At 55.7% G+C, this 19,326-nt stretch overlaps 2 protein-coding genes across 2 annotated transcripts; both read left to right on the top strand.

Moving 5' to 3' along the window:
• The first annotated feature begins 262 nt into the window (after positions 1-262).
• Positions 263-4,214, top strand: LOC145514012 (uncharacterized). Its single transcript, XM_081511092.1, has 3 exons — positions 263-1,267; positions 1,666-1,978; positions 2,229-4,214. Exons 1-3 carry the CDS (start codon positions 1,031-1,033, stop codon positions 2,855-2,857), a joined length of 1,179 nt encoding a protein of 392 aa, XP_081367218.1. The 5' UTR covers positions 263-1,030; the 3' UTR covers positions 2,858-4,214.
• A 1,195-nt stretch (positions 4,215-5,409) lies between these two features.
• Positions 5,410-10,519, top strand: LOC145514009 (uncharacterized). The gene is made up of 3 exons (XM_081511086.1): positions 5,410-8,907; positions 9,307-9,619; positions 9,870-10,519. The coding sequence occupies exons 1-3, from the start codon at positions 8,671-8,673 to the stop codon at positions 10,496-10,498; spliced, it is 1,179 nt and encodes a 392-aa protein (XP_081367212.1). The 5' UTR covers positions 5,410-8,670; the 3' UTR covers positions 10,499-10,519.
• Positions 10,520-19,326: the final 8,807 nt, after the last annotated feature.

Genomic DNA, 19,326 nt, shown 5'->3' with positions numbered 1-19,326 from the left:
TTCATATGGAAAGAGACGAAGAATGCACAGCACTCAGATTCCAAGAAACACCACCACCACCCTTGACCCTTCCCCCATGACCAACTCCGACCTAAAGCCTTTCTCTCCCTCTAACCTATCCCTAAAACATAACCCTCATCTAATCATATACATGTGCATTCCTAGCATCCATCCATCCACACACGAGAGAGAAAGAGGAAGACACAGACTGAATCGAGAAAGGAAAAGAGAGGGACACAGCCAGAGAGAGACACGGAACCAAAGAGAGGAAAGGAGTCGATGGTCCAGACTTTTCATCAATCTGTCTCGAAGGTAGAAGCAATGACAGCGCCCATCCACCCCAGAAGGGGGAAACGGACGGAAGGTTTGGAGAGGAAAAGACAAGAACGCAGGGAGCCATTAGAAGCTCAGCCACCCGCAGAAGCCGAGCTGGGACACTTGAACAGAATCTCAATGGAAACAGAGGACCAGAAAGTTGGCTACTCTTTTCTATCAGAGAGGGAGACCTTCGAGTCTTCCTTTCGGTCCTCCAACTTGCATGCGGGGTCTCAAAACAGTCAGGAGGGGGAGTGCCTTTTCCTGGGTACCACGGCGCATCCAGGCCTCGTTCTGCCCCATTCTGTGCTGTGTCAGCCCTGGATGGAGTCTTTCTTTCTGAAGTCTCAGCGCACAAGCTCCACGTGATATCAGCCCCAGGTGGAAAGGCATGGAGCTGCTCGTAGGCCGACAGACCTAGGAAACAGATGGGAGAATGACCCCCACTCTGCAGAGGGAGAGACCGGGGAAACCCTGAGGGGCATATGCTTGTCCAGGGCCACACCACTTATGAGAAGAAGGAGCCTGGTCTGAGAGCAGCGGGGTCCTCGGAGCTCAGGCCCTGGCTGCACCCAGGCCTCCCCAGGGCTGTGGGCTGGGCTGTGTGGCTGTCACTGTGCCTGCACATGGCCTAAGGGGGGTGGTCGAGCAGTCAGAAACCCAGAGATTCCCTTGCGAAGTTTTGGGGAAGGGACCTCAGCACGAACCCCAGGAAATGATGTCACCTGCCGGCAACAGAACCCAACAGAACCCGCAACCCGGGTATCCAGGCCTCCAGAGCGGAGAGGAGCCCCCAGCCAGATCACTTGCTGCCAGGATGTTCTGCTGCTTGCCCCTGCCCAGAGGCCGGGGCCTCAGGAGAGCTCACAGGCAGTGTGCGTGGGCACCCTGTCGACGTTGGCTCAGGGCACCCCCGAGAGGCCTCTGGCCCTTTGCCCGGAGAAACAGAAAGGTAACACGGGGAGCCCCAGGCGGGGCCGGGCCACCTCTCCCATGCCACCCGGAAACACCGGGTCCTTTGCCTGTGTGTGTGGATGCGGGTTTCTCGGGGCGTGTCTCCCTCAAGGAAGCCCAGGCGGTGTGGGGTCAGAAGCCTGCGGACAAGTTGTGTCCACACCCCAGGGGAGAGCAGGCTGGGTGGGATGGGGAGAGTGCGGGCAGCGCCGGCCGCCCAGGCTGACCTCACACCCTCAGGTGGGTCTCTTTCCTCCCGGGTGGGGATCTGAGCAGACACGCGTCTCTGACCCTTCTGGGAAGAGAAGTTCGAGCAGGCAGAAGCAGCGGCTCCACTGGCCAGGCCCAGCTCGGAAAACTCCCAGCACGGCTGGCTGACGGTCACTGTCGTTGCAGAGCTTCCCACGTGATGAGGCCGAGGACGGGGACACCCCGTCCACCTCCCGGAGGGAGGGGTCGGAGCACCACCCCCCCGCCCGTGAGGCCCAGTGCAGGCTCCAGGTGAGCGTGCCCACGGAGGCATCAGCCCCACCGGGGGCGAAGCGGAGGCGGGGAAGGCCTGCTGCCGAGACACCGCCCAGGATACACCCGGCGGCCCAGTCTGAGGCTGCCACGGAGCTCAGCACACCCGGCTCCGACCCAGAGTCCCGAGAACCCCGGCCTCTGAGGCAGCAGGAGGACCTGGAGCCCAGCACGCCAGAGCACAGAGGTGAGGACGCTGGGGCTGGTGCACGGGAGTGTGTGGGGAGGGGGTGCTGAGCTACACACGGACGAGTCCCCGAAAGATGCTGCTGGGCCTGCAGCAAGCGCTGGCCTCACACCCCCACCCCCATCTTGCACACTTCAGTCCCAAAAGACATCCGACCCTGGGTATTCTTTGGGAATCTCTTGGAAGCTTTCTGTCCCGGGATACGCACATGCCAAGGCTGGCCTGTGGGCAAACTTTGCTTCTCCCCCAGCTCTAGCACTGGCCTCCAACTGGAACCAGGCTCTACTTCCCAGACCTGTCCCTACAGAGGTGGTGGCTCCAGGTGCAGGACCCAGGGATCCACCGAGGCCAGATGGAGAACCGAGACTTGCCCTCGCAGAGACACCAGGCCAGCTGGGTACTGGCCAGCACACCGGGCAGATCGGATCTCCGTGCCTGCAGGGCCCCCAGCCCCAGGCACTGATGTCCCACCCCCTCAGCCAGAACCTCCACCTCCACGTGCACCTGTACCTGCTCGGGCTTTGGCAGGAGAACCCGAGGCAGAGGAGGAGTCACCGCCTCGGCAGGGAGAGCCTGCCCTGGCTCCCGCGCAACACCCAGACGCCGACGATGACTCACTCGCCCCTGCAGGAAGAACGAGCCCCCGCTCTGCGCAGAGACCCAGAGCCCTTGCCGGAAACACCACGTCCAGGGGAGCGGTCGGCTCTGCAGCCTCCATCCCTGTCTGCTCACCGTGGACGCCGGCAACTCGGTCTGCCCCCAGGGGACATGGAGTTCCTTTCGCCTGAACTGCTTTGCATTTGGTTTGTTTCCACCTTTCTGGTGATGTTTTATTTTGTGTATGGTTTCCTGTATTTCTCTTGGTTAAGTTGGGATTAGTAAACTTTTTCATCATTGTTGCAATTTGGGAACACTGTTGTGTAACTCTGGTGATACTGTGTTACCATCCCACTTTGTAGTTTCAGACCCGTTCGATCTTTATGCCCCACCCCCAAACAAAGCCTGGATTCAAGGCAAGCACGCCCTGTTCATCCCTCCCCCCGATCCTGAACACAATTTCATCTTTTCTTTCTGCATTCCTTCCTATATTCTTGGTGTCCCCAATCAATGACTCTCAGTGAAATGACTGAAGGAGTTTTTTTTCGGACTCTCCACCTACTGTAAGACTCCATTGGAGAGTTCTCATTTGTATGTCATTTGAACTAGCCTTTGATAGCTGAAAGGACGGTGTACGTCCTTTCAAGATATCATGTGCCAAACGAAGCCCTTTTGGCAAATGCCATCATTATCTCCAGGCAGGCATTGCTGTTTGAAGGGTGACATCTCAGCCAGAAGGCAGAGGCTGAGCTCCTCTTGTTGCACCAGCTCCCAAAAGAAGCCAAGAAAGGGAGCTGGAACAACAAACCACCCCAACGCCCAGGAAAGCGTTCTTCACGACAGAAGGCTAGAAAATGACCCAACAACCTTGTGGCCCAGAACCCCTCTAAAAAATCACTGTTCCATAAAAAAGAGAAACACATGGGAAGTTCCAAGGAGAGGCAATGCCCATGGCCAGTGTACTTTAGAGACGGCCTGACCGCTCCGGGGAAGACACGCACCGACGGAACCCCTTGGGAAACAGCAGTGATAGTCCTCACCGTCGTAAGGGTTTCCTCTGGGGACAACCTGCCCTGGGCACCACATGAGGGAGCAGACCGGCTTCTCTTCCTCTGCCCCCACACCATTCACTCATGAAGGCAGCTCAGGTGTTCTCATGCCCTGCCTGCCTGCCTGCCTGCCTGGCTCATCCGTGAGCTGTGCCCACCTCCAGGGCAGGACTCCACCTTCTCCTCTCTGTGTACCGTGAATCTGCACACAGTGGGCTTTCAGAACCTTAGGAGACTTGAGCCATTCCCACTGGAGCCAGAACCCTCCCCAGGAAGGAAAACAGCTGTGGAGTCATTTTGGCCCCAGCACTGGTTCCCAAACCCTGGCGGCTCCTACAGCCTCTACGGTGTGAAGAGGGAGGTCCCTTTTGACAGAGCTTTCCGGCTGTCAGATCTAAGCTGTTGTTTCCCTGTCAGCTGTGTCTCTTCCGTTGCAGCCAGGTGGGCCACGCTGCTCCAAAGGAGCTCACAAGCTGAGTTGCAAGGGAGGTATTGAGAGGACAGGGATGGCTACAACGTGCTGCAAACTGAGTGAGGGTCCCCACAATCCTCAGCAAAGGTCTGTGGTGTGCAAGTGGGGAGTAGAGGGCCCCCAAGTTCCAAAGGAAGGGAGGTACTCGGGAGCTAAAGCCCTTGGCTGCTGTGGTAGCAGCTGCACATGGCAGCTCGTCCACAGTGCACTTCGAATGAGGTCATATGAGCGGGACTCTGGAAATGGCTCCGAAATCCAGAGAAAGGGGTCAGGGTATGTGGGAATCCGGCGGGGGTGGGGGGTGGATGAAGGAAGGTGTCCTTCCTCTCTCCAGTGCAATTTGGTTTGGTGAGTCTCAAAGCTACCAGATGGCACTTCCCAAGTCAGGCCCCCGCAGGAATCAGGGTGGGCTGCGTGCCTCGGCCCCTGCCACAGGGACAAGCCACACCAGTGGCCTCCCTGAGCTCAAATGGCCGGATCTGGGGGTTCTGTCTGGGTGCACACCTCCTTGCTGTGGCCAAGTTCCCCCCTTCTCTGAGCACCAGCTTCATCCTCTCGAAGGAGGACATCGATTGCTACCTTGGCACGTTACTCTCTTCATCCTGTGAAGACTCATTAGGCTTATCCTACAATTACTAGCTGGCCCGAAGAGATATCTCCTGAATCCAGATTAAGCTGGAGTCTCCCAGGCTCATCTGGCATGTCTTCCCTGAAGTCTGCCAAAACCCACACCCTTGCATTTCCAGGGACTCCCCTTAGCCAGCTGGGCAGAAAACCCAGCATGCTTCAAACAAGCTGACAGACAAGCGGGAGAGGACTCACGGGCAGACGGCCTCCCTCAGGTCTCGGGTGGAGCTCTGGGACCACAGCAGCAACGGGCCATCCCAGCCCCTGGGCTCAGCAGCGCCCTCATTCTCAGGCCGGCGGCTCTGCCCTGAGGGGAGCAGGAAGGTCACCAACTGCCGCAGGCGGACCTCAAGCCCCTCCCACTGCTGGAGCCTGACCTCCCCCGGCCCCACCCCTTCCCCTACCCCAGCAGGACGAGAGCTCGTCTTCCCCTGGCTTCCAACGTGAGGCCCGGCCCTGGGCCCCGATTGGGCACTGCCCCAGTCCGGAGCCAATCACAGTGGCCAGGGAGGTGGAACGCACCGATTGGCCAGGGCCAGGTCATGTGACCATGCTCCCCAGGAAACTCAGATATTACCAAGATTCCCTAACAAACCAATGAACAAAATTATCCAGTAAACGCAAACCGTACTTTTTAATGAGGCCAATGTCACAGAAAAAAAAAAAAAAGCTTCACAATGAACTGCTCAAGGAAGCTACTAAATAAACTTTCAGAAAAGTTAAGTCGTTTTTTTTTTTTTTTTTTTAATAGGGTGACGGAGAGCTATACCTTTCCCATCTATGTGAATTTAGGTTTAAACTAGATTTCCCTTGGCTATTATATAAGACAAAAAACCCCACATCACCCCCTTTCACTCCCCCCACCCCCAAAAAGTGTTTTAGTCTATTGAGTTTTTGTGTCCTCAGTTGTGTCTGATTCACGGCAACTCACGAACTCTACACAGCCAGGCTCTTCCGTCCATGGAATTCAGGGCAATTTTTTTCTGTCACAGTAAATGCCCACCCTGGGTGATCCAAAGGCAAGGGCTCAGAGGCTCCTGAGAGAATAACTCCTTTCAGCTGAGCACAGAGCTGGCTCCTCACTGGGATGCCTGTGGCCTGGGGCTCCCAGAGGGGACAGCAGCACTCGCCCCACCGTGTGGTCACTGCTGCAAGTGCAGGCTGCTCCTCACTCCCCCTTGACAGTGTCCCTGAGGGCAGAACAGTGTGAATCTACTCAAGGTGGGAATGCAAACTCCGATGCAACCAAACTTCCCACAAGGTCTCCAAAACCACTCAGGAACAGGGAATTGGAAACTGCAGGGCATGACATGAATGGAGATGGAGACTTGACACCTTACACCGAGTTCACTTCCAGTTATCCCTAGACAAAGTTTCCATGAAAACTTGTCACAAATCTAGAAGAACAATGAGCAGAAACCGGACACGTGCTTTGAGTCTTCACACACAAAACTAAAAGGCAGTCCACAAAACAACCCAGAGAATACAGTGGACTTTGCAAAATCAAAGATATCTACCGTGGGAAAGACCTCATTACAAAAGCAAAAGACAGGTCATACATCGCGAGACGAATGAGTGGAAACACAAAGCTTCTCAAGGACGTGTCTCCAAACAGACAAAGAACACCAACACAACAAGCCTGTGAAAACTAGGGAAAGGTCTGAAGGGACGCCAGACTGAGGAAGACACACACAGAGTATCCCGGATGATGTCCAGCACTGAGGGCCTGAAGAAACAACAGTCTAGTTGCACTCCCTCAGGCCTGTGTGACCCTGGATGAGGCCTCTGTTTCCCGGTGGCTCTGAGAGATGGACAGGGAGGAAGGGGAAGAGAAATCACTTGCACTTCTAATACTCACCGCAAAGTCTTCCAATGAGAAGGGAATTATCACCCCCACTGACAATGCCATTCACTGAAGTGATACCCACGAGTCCATCTAACCCAGAAGGGAAGGAAGGACCTGTTCTCACAAAACGGCGAGAGATGGAAGAAAGAAGATCAAGCCCACACCAATCACTGGAAAGAGAAGCTGTGCTCAGGGCTTGAAAGAATTCCTATTGGGAAAATGATGTCACAGCCCCACAAGGCAATCCACAGCTTCGATGCTATTCCTCCCAAAATGCCAATGCATGTTCGCACCGAACAAAGAATTGCAAAAGGGGTTACGGAAACAGAAAAGAGCCTAAATTGTCAATACAATCTGACGAAAAAGCCCCGATACGGACGTCCAAGGTTGTGTGAAAGGAAATTAGACGACCAAACTAGGATCCTCAGGAGAGTATCGGAGAAGGCGATGGCGACCCACTCCAGTACTCTTGCCTGGAAAATGCCCTGGACGGAGGAGCCTGGTAGGCTGCAGGCCATGGGGTCGCGCAGAGTCAGACACGACTGAAGTGACTTAGCCGCAGCGGCAGCAGCAGGACAGTATGCTATTGGGAATACAACAACACACACAGATCCAGATCGATGGAATAAAGTTGAGGGTCCAGAAACAAACCCCGGCATCCAAGGTCAACTCATCTCTGACACAGAAGGGGAGAATATCCAAATGGGAACAAGAAAGCCTCTTCAATCAATGTCCATGGGAAAACCAGACAGCTACATCTGAAGAACGCTATTGGTTTTGATCTCACACCACCTCAATATCGGGGAAAAACCTCACCCTAAAGACTGATGTCATGAGATAGCTAGAAAGAAGCGTAGGTCAAAGGCTCCTGATCATCAGAGTCTCCTTGCCATTTGCTGGGCGGAGGTAGAAATGGGTCTCTTGAAGTAAGGGAAAGAGGGAAACCAAGTACACCAATGGGTTTCCATCCAATGGAACCTCTTCACAACAGAGAAGCTAAGCATTCACAAATGCAAAAGATAGGAAACGGAACATGAGAGACTCCTTGCAAGTGGTGTATCTGAGAAGGGGTTCATATGGAAAGAGACGAAGAATGCACAGCACTCAGATTCCAAGAAACACCACCACCACCCTTGACCCTTCCCCCATGACCAACTCCGACCTAAAGCCTTTCTCTCCCTCTAACCTATCCCTAAAACATAACCCTCATCTAATCATATACATGTGCATTCCTAGCATCCATCCATCCACACACGAGAGAGAAAGAGGAAGACACAGACTGAATCGAGAAAGGAAAAGAGAGGGACACAGCCAGAGAGAGACACGGAACCAAAGAGAGGAAAGGAGTCGATGGTCCAGACTTTTCATCAATCTGTCTCGAAGGTAGAAGCAATGACAGCGCCCATCCACCCCAGAAGGGGGAAACGGACGGAAGGTTTGGAGAGGAAAAGACAAGAACGCAGGGAGCCATTAGAAGCTCAGCCACCCGCAGAAGCCGAGCTGGGACACTTGAACAGAATCTCAATGGAAACAGAGGACCAGAAAGTTGGCTACTCTTTTCTATCAGAGAGGGAGACCTTCGAGTCTTCCTTTCGGTCCTCCAACTTGCATGCGGGGTCTCAAAACAGTCAGGAGGGGGAGTGCCTTTTCCTGGGTACCACGGCGCATCCAGGCCTCGTTCTGCCCCATTCTGTGCTGTGTCAGCCCTGGATGGAGTCTTTCTTTCTGAAGTCTCAGCGCACAAGCTCCACGTGATATCAGCCCCAGGTGGAAAGGCATGGAGCTGCTCGTAGGCCGACAGACCTAGGAAACAGATGGGAGAATGACCCCCACTCTGCAGATGGAGAGACCGGGGAAACCCTGAGGGGCATATGCTTGTCCAGGGCCACACCACTTATGAGAAGAAGGAGCCTGGTCTGAGAGCAGCGGGGTCCTTGGAGCTCAGGCCCTGGCTGCACCCAGGCCTCCCCAGGGCTGTGGGCTGGGCTGTGTGGCTGTCACTGTGCCTGCACATGGCCTAAGGGGGGTGGTCGAGCAGTCAGAAACCCAGAGATTCCCTTGCGAAGTTTTGGGGAAGGGACCTCAGCACGAACCCCAGGAAATGATGTCACCTGCCGGCAACAGAACCCAACAGAACCCGCAACCCGGGTATCCAGGCCTCCAGAGCGGAGAGGAGCCCCCAGCCAGATCACTTGCTGCCAGGATGTTCTGCTGTTTGCCCCTGCCCAGAGGCCGGGGCCTCAGGAGAGCTCACAGGCAGTGTGCGTGGGCACCCTGTCGACGTTGGCTCAGGGCACCCCCGAGAGGCCTCTGGCCCTTTGCCCGGAGAAACAGAAAGGTAACACGGGGAGCCCCAGGCGGGGCCGGGCCACCTCTCCCATGCCACCCGGAAACACCGGGTCCTTTGCCTGTGTGTGTGGATGCGGGTTTCTCGGGGTGTGTCTCCCTCAAGGAAGCCCAGGCGGATGTGGGGTCAGAAGCCTGCGGACAAGTTGTGTCCACACCCCAGGGGAGAGCAGGCTGGGTGGGATGGGGAGAGTGCGGGCAGCGCCGGCCGCCCAGGCTGACCTCACACCCTCAGGTGGGTCTCTTTCCTCCCGGGTGGGGATCTGAGCAGACACGCGTCTCTGACCCTTCTGGGAAGAGAAGTTCGAGCAGGCAGAAGCAGCGGCTCCACTGGCCAGGCCCAGCTCGGAAAACTCCCAGCACGGCTGGCTGACGGTCACTGTCGTTGCAGAGCTTCCCACGTGATGAGGCCGAGGACGGGGACACCCCGTCCACCTCCCGGAGGGAGGGGTCGGAGCACCACCCCCCCGCCCGTGAGGCCCAGTGCAGGCTCCAGGTGAGCGTGCCCACGGAGGCATCAGCCCCACCGGGGGCGAAGCGGAGGCGGGGAAGGCCTGCTGCCGAGACACCGCCCAGGATACACCCGGCGGCCCAGTCTGAGGCTGCCACGGAGCTCAGCACACCCGGCTCCGACCCAGAGTCCCGAGAACCCCGGCCTCTGAGGCAGCAGGAGGACCTGGAGCCCAGCACGCCAGAGCACAGAGGTGAGGACGCTGGGGCTGGTGCACGGGAGTGTGTGGGGAGGGGGTGCTGAGCTACACACGGACGAGTCCCCGAAAGATGCTGCTGGGCCTGCAGCAAGCGCTGGCCTCACACCCCCACCCCCATCTTGCACACTTCAGTCCCAAAAGACATCCGACCCTGGGTATTCTTTGGGAATCTCTTGGAAGCTTTCTGTCCCGGGATACGCACATGCCAAGGCTGGCCTGTGGGCAAACTTTGCTTCTCCCCCAGCTCTAGCACTGGCCTCCAACTGGAACCAGGCTCTACTTCCCAGACCTGTCCCTACAGAGGTGGTGGCTCCAGGTGCAGGACCCAGGGATCCACCGAGGCCAGATGGAGAACCGAGACTTGCCCTCGCAGAGACACCAGGCCAGCTGGGTACTGGCCAGCACACCGGGCAGATCGGATCTCCGTGCCTGCAGGGCCCCCAGCCCCAGGCACTGATGTCCCACCCCCTCAGCCAGAACCTCCACCTCCACGTGCACCTGTACCTGCTCGGGCTTTGGCAGGAGAACCCGAGGCAGAGGAGGAGTCACCGCCTCGGCAGGGAGAGCCTGCCCTGGCTCCCGCGCAACACCCAGACGCCGACGATGACTCACTCGCCCCTGCAGGAAGAACGAGCCCCCGCTCTGGGCAGAGACCCAGAGCCCTTGCCGGAAACACCACGTCCAGGGGAGCGGTCGGCTCTGCAGCCTCCATCCCTGTCTGCTCACCGTGGACGCCGGCAACTCGGTCTGCCCCCAGGGGACATGGAGTTCCTTTCCCCTGAACTGCTTTGCATTTGGTTTGTTTCCACCTTTCTGGTGATGTTTTATTTTGTGTATGGTTTCCTGTATTTCTCTTGGTTAAGTTGGGATTAGTAAACTTTTTCATCATTGTTGCAATTTGGGAACACTGTTGTGTAACTCTGGTGATACTGTGTTACCATCCCACTTTGTAGTTTCAGACCCGTTCGATCTTTATGCCCCACCCCCCAACAAAGCCTGGATTCAAGGCAAGCACGCCCTGTTCATCCCTCCCCCCGATCCTGAACACAATTTCATCTTTTCTTTCTGCATTCCTTCCTATATTCTTGGTGTCCCCAATCAATGACTCTCAGTGAAATGACTGAAGGAGTTTTTTTCGGACTCTCCACCTACTGTAAGACTCCATTGGAGAGTTCTCATTTGTATGTCATTTGAACTAGCCTTTGATAGCTGAAAGGACGGTGTACGTCCTTTCAAGATATCATGTGCCAAACGAAGCCCTTTTGGCAAATGCCATCATTATCTCCAGGCAGGCATTGCTGTTTGAAGGGTGACATCTCAGCCAGAAGGCAGAGGCTGAGCTCCTCTTGTTGCACCAGCTCCCAAAAGAAGCCAAGAAAGGGAGCTGGAACAACAAACCACCCCAACGCCCAGGAAAGCGTTCTTCACGACAGAAGGCTAGAAAATGACCCAACAACCTTGTGGCCCAGAACCCCTCTAAAAAATCACTGTTCCATAAAAAAGAGAAACACATGGGAAGTTCCAAGGAGAGGCAATGCCCATGGCCAGTGTACTTTAGAGACGGCCTGACCGCTCCGGGGAAGACACGCACCGACGGAACCCCTTGGGAAACAGCAGTGATAGTCCTCACCGTCGTAAGGGTTTCCTCTGGGGACAACCTGCCCTGGGCACCACATGAGGGAGCAGACCGGCTTCTCTTCCTCTGCCCCCACACCATTCACTCATGAAGGCAGCTCAGGTGTTCTCATGCCCTGCCTGCCTGCCTGCCTGCCTGGCTCATCCGTGAGCTGTGCCCACCTCCAGGGCAGGACTCCACCTTCTCCTCTCTGTGTACCGTGAATCTGCACACAGTGGGCTTTCAGAACCTTAGGAGACTTGAGCCATTCCCACTGGAGCCAGAACCCTCCCCAGGAAGGAAAACAGCTGTGGAGTCATTTTGGCCCCAGCACTGGTTCCCAAACCCTGGCGGCTCCTACAGCCTCTACGGTGTGAAGAGGGAGGTCCCTTTTGACAGAGCTTTCCGGCTGTCAGATCTAAGCTGTTGTTTCCCTGTCAGCTGTGTCTCTTCCGTTGCAGCCAGGTGGGCCACGCTGCTCCAAAGGAGCTCACAAGCTGAGTTGCAAGGGAGGTATTGAGAGGACAGGGATGGCTACAACGTGCTGCAAACTGAGTGAGGGTCCCCACAATCCTCAGCAAAGGTCTGTGGTGTGCAAGTGGGGAGTAGAGGGCCCCCAAGTTCCAAAGGAAGGGAGGTACTCGGGAGCTAAAGCCCTTGGCTGCTGTGGTAGCAGCTGCACATGGCAGCTCGTCCACAGTGCACTTCGAATGAGGTCATATGAGCGGGACTCTGGAAATGGCTCCGAAATCCAGAGAAAGGGGTCAGGGTATGTGGGAATCCGGCGGGGGTGGGGGGTGGATGAAGGAAGGTGTCCTTCCTCTCTCCAGTGCAATTTGGTTTGGTGAGTCTCAAAGCTACCAGATGGCACTTCCCAAGTCAGGCCCCCGCAGGAATCAGGGTGGGCTGCGTGCCTCGGCCCCTGCCACAGGGACAAGCCACACCACTGGCCTCCCTGAGCTCAAATGGCCGGATCTGGGGGTTCTGTCTGGGTGCACACCTCCTTGCTGTGGCCAAGTTCCCCCCTTCTCTGAGCACCAGCTTCATCCTCTCGAAGGAGGACATCGATTGCTACCTTGGCACGTTACTCTCTTCATCCTGTGAAGACTCATTAGGCTTATCCTACAATTACTAGCTGGCCCGAAGAGATATCTCCTGAATCCAGATTAAGCTGGAGTCTCCCAGGCTCATCTGGCATGTCTTCCCTGAAGTCTGCCAAAACCCACACCCTTGCATTTCCAGGGACTCCCCTTAGCCAGCTGGGCAGAAAACCCAGCATGCTTCAAACAAGCTGACAGACAAGCGGGAGAGGACTCACGGGCAGACGGCCTCCCTCAGGTCTCGGGTGGAGCTCTGGGACCACAGCAGCAACGGGCCATCCCAGCCCCTGGGCTCAGCAGCGCCCTCATTCTCAGGCCGGCGGCTCTGCCCTGAGGGGAGCAGGAAGGTCACCAACTGCCGCAGGCGGACCTCAAGCCCCTCCCACTGCTGGAGCCTGACCTCCCCCGGCCCCACCCCTTCCCCTACCCCAGCAGGACGAGAGCTCGTCTTCCCCTGGCTTCCAACGTGAGGCCCGGCCCTGGGCCCCGATTGGGCACTGCCCCAGTCCGGAGCCAATCACAGTGGCCAGGGAGGTGGAACGCACCGATTGGCCAGGGCCAGGTCATGTGACCATGCTCCCCAGGAAACTCAGATATTACCAAGATTCCCTAACAAACCAATGAACAAAATTATCCAGTAAACGCAAACCGTACTTTTTAATGAGGCCAATGTCACAGAAAAAAAAAAAAAAAGCTTCACAATGAACTGCTCAAGGAAGCTACTAAATAAACTTTCAGAAAAGTTAAGTCTTTTTTTTTTTTTTTTTTAATAGGGTGACGGAGAGCTATACCTTTCCCATCTATGTGAATTTAGGTTTAAACTAGATTTCCCTTGGCTATTATATAAGACAAAAAACCCCACATCACCCCCTTTCACTCCCCCCACCCCCAAAAAGTGTTTTAGTCTATTGAGTTTTTGTGTCCTCAGTTGTGTCTGATTCACGGCAACTCACGAACTCTACACAGCCAGGCTCTTCCGTCCATGGAATTCAGGGCAATTTTTTTCTGTCACAATAAATGCCCACCCTGGGTGATCCAAAGGCAAGGGCTCAGAGGCTCCTGAGAGAATAACTCCTTTCAGCTGAGCACAGAGCTGGCTCCTCACTGGGATGCCTGTGGCCTGGGGCTCCCAGAGGGAACAGCAGCACTCGCCCCACCGTGTGGTCACTGCTGCAAGTGCAGGCTGCTCCTCACTCCCCCTTGACAGTGTCCCTGAGGGCAGAACAGTGTGAATCTACTCAAGGTGGAAATGCAAACTCCGATGCAACCAAACTTCCCACAAGGTCTCCAAAACCACTCAGGAACAGGGAATTGGAAACTGCAGGGCATGACATGAATGGAGATGGAGACTTGACACCTTACACCGAGTTCACTTCCAGTTATCCCTAGACAAAGTTTCCATGAAAACTTGTCACAAATCTAGAAGAACAATGAGCAGAAACCGGACACGTGCTTTGAGTCTTCACACACAAAACTAAAAGGCAGTCCACAAAACAACCCAGAGAATACAGTGGACTTTGCAAAATCAAAGATATCTACCGTGGGAAAGACCTCATTACAAAAGCAAAAGACAGGTCATACATCGCGAGACGAATGAGTGGAAACACAAAGCTTCTCAAGGACGTGTCTCCAAACAGACAAAGAACACCAACACAACAAGCCTGTGAAAACTAGGGAAAGGTCTGAAGGGACGCCAGACTGAGGAAGACACACACAGAGTATCCCGGATGATGTCCAGCACTGAGGGCCTGAAGAAACAACAGTCTAGTTGCACTCCCTCAGGCCTGTGTGACCCTGGATGAGGCCTCTGTTTCCCGGTGGCTCTGAGAGATGGACAGGGAGGAAGGGGAAGAGAAATCACTTGCACTTCTAATACTCACCGCAAAGTCTTCCAATGAGAAGGGAATTATCACCCCCACTGACAATGCCATTCACTGAAGTGATACCCACGAGTCCATCTAACCCAGAAGGGAAGGAAGGACCTGTTCTCACAAAACGGCGAGAGATGGAAGAAAGAAGATCAAGCCCACACCAATCACTGGAAAGAGAAGCTGTGCTCAGGGCTTGAAAGAATTCCTATTGGGAAAATGATGTCACAGCCCCACAAGGCAATCCACAGCTTCGATGCTATTCCTCCCAAAATGCCAATGCATGTTCGCACCGAACAAAGAATTGCAAAAGGGGTTACGGAAACAGAAAAGAGCCTAAATTGTCAATACAATCCGACGAAAAAGCCCCGATACGGACGTCCAAGGTTGTGTGAAAGGAAATTAGACGACCAAACTAGGATCCTCAGGAGAGTATCGGAGAAGGCGATGGCGACCCACTCCAGTACTCTTGCCTGGAAAATGCCCTGGACGGAGGAGCCTGGTAGGCTGCAGGCCATGGGGTCGCGCAGAGTCAGACACGACTGAAGTGACTTAGCCGCAGCGGCAGCAGCAGGACAGTATGCTATTGGGAATACAACAACACACACAGATCCAGATCGATGGAATAAAGTTGAGGGTCCAGAAACAAACCCCGGCATCCAAGGTCAACTCATCTCTGACACAGAAGGGGAGAATATCCAAATGGGAACAAGAAAGCCTCTTCAATCAATGTCCATGGGAAAACCAGACAGCTACATCTGAAGAACGCTATTGGTTTTGATCTCACACCACCTCAATATCGGGGAAAAACCTCACCCTAAAGACTGATGTCATGAGATAGCTAGAAAGAAGCGTAGGTCAAAGGCTCCTGATCATCAGAGTCTCCTTGCCATTTGCTGGGCGGAGGTAGAAATGGGTCTCTTGAAGTAAGGGAAAGAGGGAAACCAAGTACACCAATGGGTTTCCATCCAATGGAACCTCTTCACAACAGAGAAGCTAAGCATTCACAAATGCAAAAGATAGGAAACGGAACATGAGAGACTCCTTGCAAGTGGTGTATCTGAGAAGGGGTTCATATGGAAAGAGACGAAGAATGCACAGCACTCAGATTCCAAGAAACACCACCACCACCCTTGACCCTTCCCCCATGACCAACTCCGACCTAAAGCCTTTCTCTCCCTCTAACCTATCCCTAAAACATAACCCTCATCTAATCATATACATGTGCATTCCTAGCATCCATCCATCCACACACGAGAGAGAAAGAGGAAGACACAGACTGAATCGAGAAAGGAAAAGAGAGGGACACAGCCAGAGAGAGACACGGAACCAAAGAGAGGAAAGGAGTCGATGGTCCAGACTTTTCATCAATCTGTCTCGAAGGTAGAAGCAATGACAGCGCCCATCCACCCCAGAAGGGGGAAACGGACGGAAGGTTTGGAGAGGAAAAGACAAGAACGCAGGGAGCCATTAGAAGCTCAGCCACCCGCAGAAGCCGAGCTGGGACACTTGAACAGAATCTCAATGGAAACAGAGGACCAGAAAGTTGGCTACTCTTTTCTATCAGAGAGGGAGACCTTCGAGTCTTCCTTTCGGTCCTCCAACTTGCATGCGGGGTCTCAAAACAGTCAGGAGGGGGAGTGCCTTTTCCTGGGTACCACGGCGCATCCAGGCCTCGTTCTGCCCCATTCTGTGCTGTGTCAGCCCTGGATGGAGTCTTTCTTTCTGAAGTCTCAGCGCACAAGCTCCACGTGATATCAGCCCCAGGTGGAAAGGCATGGAGCTGCTCGTAGGCCGACAGACCTAGGAAACAGATGGGAGAATGACCCCCACTCTGCAGATGGAGAGACCGGGGAAACCCTGAGGGGCATATGCTTGTCCAGGGCCACACCACTTATGAGAAGAAGGAGCCTGGTCTGAGAGCAGCGGGGTCCTCGGAGCTCAGGCCCTGGCTGCACCCAGGCCTCCCCAGGGCTGTGGGCTGGGCTGTGTGGCTGTCACTGTGCCTGCACATGGCCTAAGGGGGGTGGTCGAGCAGTCAGAAACCCAGAGATTCCCTTGCGAAGTTTTGGGGAAGGGACCTCAGCACGAACCCCAGGAAATGATGTCACCTGCCGGCAACAGAACCCAACAGAACCCGCAACCCGGGTATCCAGGCCTCCAGAGCGGAGAGGAGCCCCCAGCCAGATCACTTGCTGCCAGGATGTTCTGCTGTTTGCCCCTGCCCAGAGGCCGGGGCCTCAGGAGAGCTCACAGGCAGTGTGCGTGGGCACCCTGTCGACGTTGGCTCAGGGCACCCCCGAGAGGCCTCTGGCCCTTTGCCCGGAGAAACAGAAAGGTAACACGGGGAGCCCCAGGCGGGGCCGGGCCACCTCTCCCATGCCACCCGGAAACACCGGGTCCTTTGCCTGTGTGTGTGGATGCGGGTTTCTCGGGGTGTGTCTCCCTCAAGGAAGCCCAGGCGGATGTGGGGTCAGAAGCCTGCGGACAAGTTGTGTCCACACCCCAGGGGAGAGCAGGCTGGGTGGGATGGGGAGAGTGCGGGCAGCGCCGGCCGCCCAGGCTGACCTCACACCCTCAGGTGGGTCTCTTTCCTCCCGGGTGGGGATCTGAGCAGACACACGTCTCTGACCCTTCTGGGAAGAGAAGTTCGAGCAGGCAGAAGCAGCGGCTCCACTGGCCAGGCCCAGCTCGGAAAACTCCCAGCACGGCTGGCTGACGGTCACTGTCGTTGCAGAGCTTCCCACGTGATGAGGCCGAGGACGGGGACACCCCGTCCACCTCCCGGAGGGAGGGGTCGGAGCACCACCCCCCCGCCCGTGAGGCCCAGTGCAGGCTCCAGGTGAGCGTGCCCAGGGAGGCATCAGCCCCACCGGGGGCGAAGCAGAGGCGGGGAAGGCCTGCTGCCGAGACACCGCCCAGGATACACCCGGCGGCCCAGTCTGAGGCTGCCACGGAGCTCAGCACACCCGGCTCTGACCCAGAGTCCCGAGAACCCCGGCCTCTGAGGCAGCAGGAGGACCTGGAGCCCAGCACGCCAGAGCACAGAGGTGAGGACGCTGGGGCTGGTGCACGGGAGTGTGTGGGGAGGGGGTGCTGAGCTACACACGGACGAGTCCCCGAAAGATGCTGCTGGGCCTGCAGCAAGCGCTGGCCTCACACCCCCACCCCCATCTTGCACACTTCAGTCCCAAAAGACATCCGACCCTGGGTATTCTTTGGGAATCTCTTGGAAGCTTTCTGTCCCGGGATACGCACATGCCAAGGCTGGCCTGTGGGCAAACTTTGCTTCTCCCCCAGCTCTAGCACTGGCCTCCAACTGGAACCAGGCTCTACTTCCCAGACCTGTCCCTACAGAGGTGGTGGCTCCAGGTGCAGGACCCAGGGATCCACCGAGGCCAGATGGAGAACCGAGACTTGCCCTCGCAGAGACACCAGGCCAGCTGGGTACTGGCCAGCACACCAGGCAGATCGGATCTCCGTGCCTGCAGGGCCCCCAGCCCCAGGCACTGATGTCCCACCCCCTCAGCCAGAACCTCCACCTCCACGTGCACCTGTACCTGCTCGGGCTTTGGCAGGAGAACCCGAGGCAGAGGAGGAGTCACCGCCTCGGCAGGGAGAGCCTGCCCTGGCTCCCGCGCAACACCCAGACGCCGACGATGACTCACTCGCCCCTGCAGGAAGAACGAGCCCCCGCTCTGGGCAGAGACCCAGAGCCCTTGCCGGAAACACCACGTCCAGGGGAGCGGTCGGCTCTGCAGCCTCCATCCCTGTCTGCTCACCGTGGACGCCGGCAACTCGGTCTGCCCCCAGGGGACATGGAGTTCCTTTCCCCTGAACTGCTTTGCATTTGGTTTGTTTCCACCTTTCTGGTGATGTTTTATTTTGCGTATGGTTTCCTGTATTTCTCTTGGTTAAGTTGGGATTAGTAAACTTTTTCATCATTGTTGCAATTTGGGAACACTGTTGTGTAACTCTGGTGATACTGTGTTACCATCCCACTTTGTAGTTTCAGACCCGTTCGATCTTTATGCCCCACCCCCCAACAAAGCCTGGATTCAAGGCAAGCACGCCCTGTTCATCCCTCCCCCCGATCCTGAACACAATTTCATCTTTTCTTTCTGCATTCCTTCCTATATTCTTGGTGTCCCCAATCAATGACTCTCAGTGAAATGACTGAAGGAGTTTTTTTCGGACTCTCCACCTACTGTAAGACTCCATTGGAGAGTTCTCATTTGTATGTCATTTGAACTAGCCTTTGATAGCTGAAAGGACGGTGTACGTCCTTTCAAGATATCATGTGCCAAACGAAGCCCTTTTGGCAAATGCCATCATTATCTCCAGGCAGGCATTGCTGTTTGAAGGGTGACATCTCAGCCAGAAGGCAGAGGCTGAGCTCCTCTTGTTGCACCAGCTCCCAAAAGAAGCCAAGAAAGGGAGCTGGAACAACAAACCACCCCAACGCCCAGGAAAGCGTTCTTCACGACAGAAGGCTAGAAAATGACCCAACAACCTTGTGGCCCAGAACCCCTCTAAAAAATCACTGTTCCATAAAAAAGAGAAACACATGGGAAGTTCCAAGGAGAGGCAATGCCCATGGCCAGTGTACTTTAGAGACGGCCTGACCGCTCCGGGGAAGACACGCACCGACGGAACCCCTTGGGAAACAGCAGTGATAGTCCTCACCGTCGTAAGGGTTTCCTCTGGGGACAACCTGCCCTGGGCACCACATGAGGGAGCAGACCGGCTTCTCTTCCTCTGCCCCCACACCATTCACTCATGAAGGCAGCTCAGGTGTTCTCATGCCCTGCCTGCCTGCCTGCCTGCCTGGCTCATCCGTGAGCTGTGCCCACCTCCAGGGCAGGACTCCACCTTCTCCTCTCTGTGTACCGTGAATCTGCACACAGTGGGCTTTCAGAACCTTAGGAGACTTGAGCCATTCCCACTGGAGCCAGAACCCTCCCCAGGAAGGAAAACAGCTGTGGAGTCATTTTGGCCCCAGCACTGGTTCCCAAACCCTGGCGGCTCCTACAGCCTCTACGGTGTGAAGAGGGAGGTCCCTTTTGACAGAGCTTTCCGGCTGTCAGATCTAAGCTGTTGTTTCCCTGTCAGCTGTGT

Source organism: Giraffa tippelskirchi, chromosome 7 (genome assembly GCF_054371585.1).
Source record: "Giraffa tippelskirchi isolate mGirTip1 chromosome 7, T2T-mGirTip1v1.2.pri, whole genome shotgun sequence".
Classification (NCBI taxonomy): domain Eukaryota; kingdom Metazoa; phylum Chordata; class Mammalia; order Artiodactyla; family Giraffidae; genus Giraffa; species Giraffa tippelskirchi.
Note: the sequence above shows the minus strand (reverse complement) of the source record. Positions and strands in the feature narration are given on the sequence as shown.

Bases quoted from the DNA above. Each gene is read 5' to 3' on its own strand.
- LOC145514009 (XM_081511086.1), top strand. From the start codon at position 8,671: ATGATGTCACCTGCCGGCAACAGAACCCAACAGAACCCGCAACCCGGG. The intron at 8,908-9,306 runs GTAACACGGGGA...CTGTCGTTGCAG, and splicing joins TTGCCCGGAGAAACAGAAAG to AGCTTCCCACGTGATGAGGC. The intron at 9,620-9,869 runs GTGAGGACGCTG...CTTCTCCCCCAG, and splicing joins CAGCACGCCAGAGCACAGAG to CTCTAGCACTGGCCTCCAAC.
- LOC145514012 (XM_081511092.1), top strand. From the start codon at position 1,031: ATGATGTCACCTGCCGGCAACAGAACCCAACAGAACCCGCAACCCGGG. The intron at 1,268-1,665 runs GTAACACGGGGA...CTGTCGTTGCAG, and splicing joins TTGCCCGGAGAAACAGAAAG to AGCTTCCCACGTGATGAGGC. The intron at 1,979-2,228 runs GTGAGGACGCTG...CTTCTCCCCCAG, and splicing joins CAGCACGCCAGAGCACAGAG to CTCTAGCACTGGCCTCCAAC.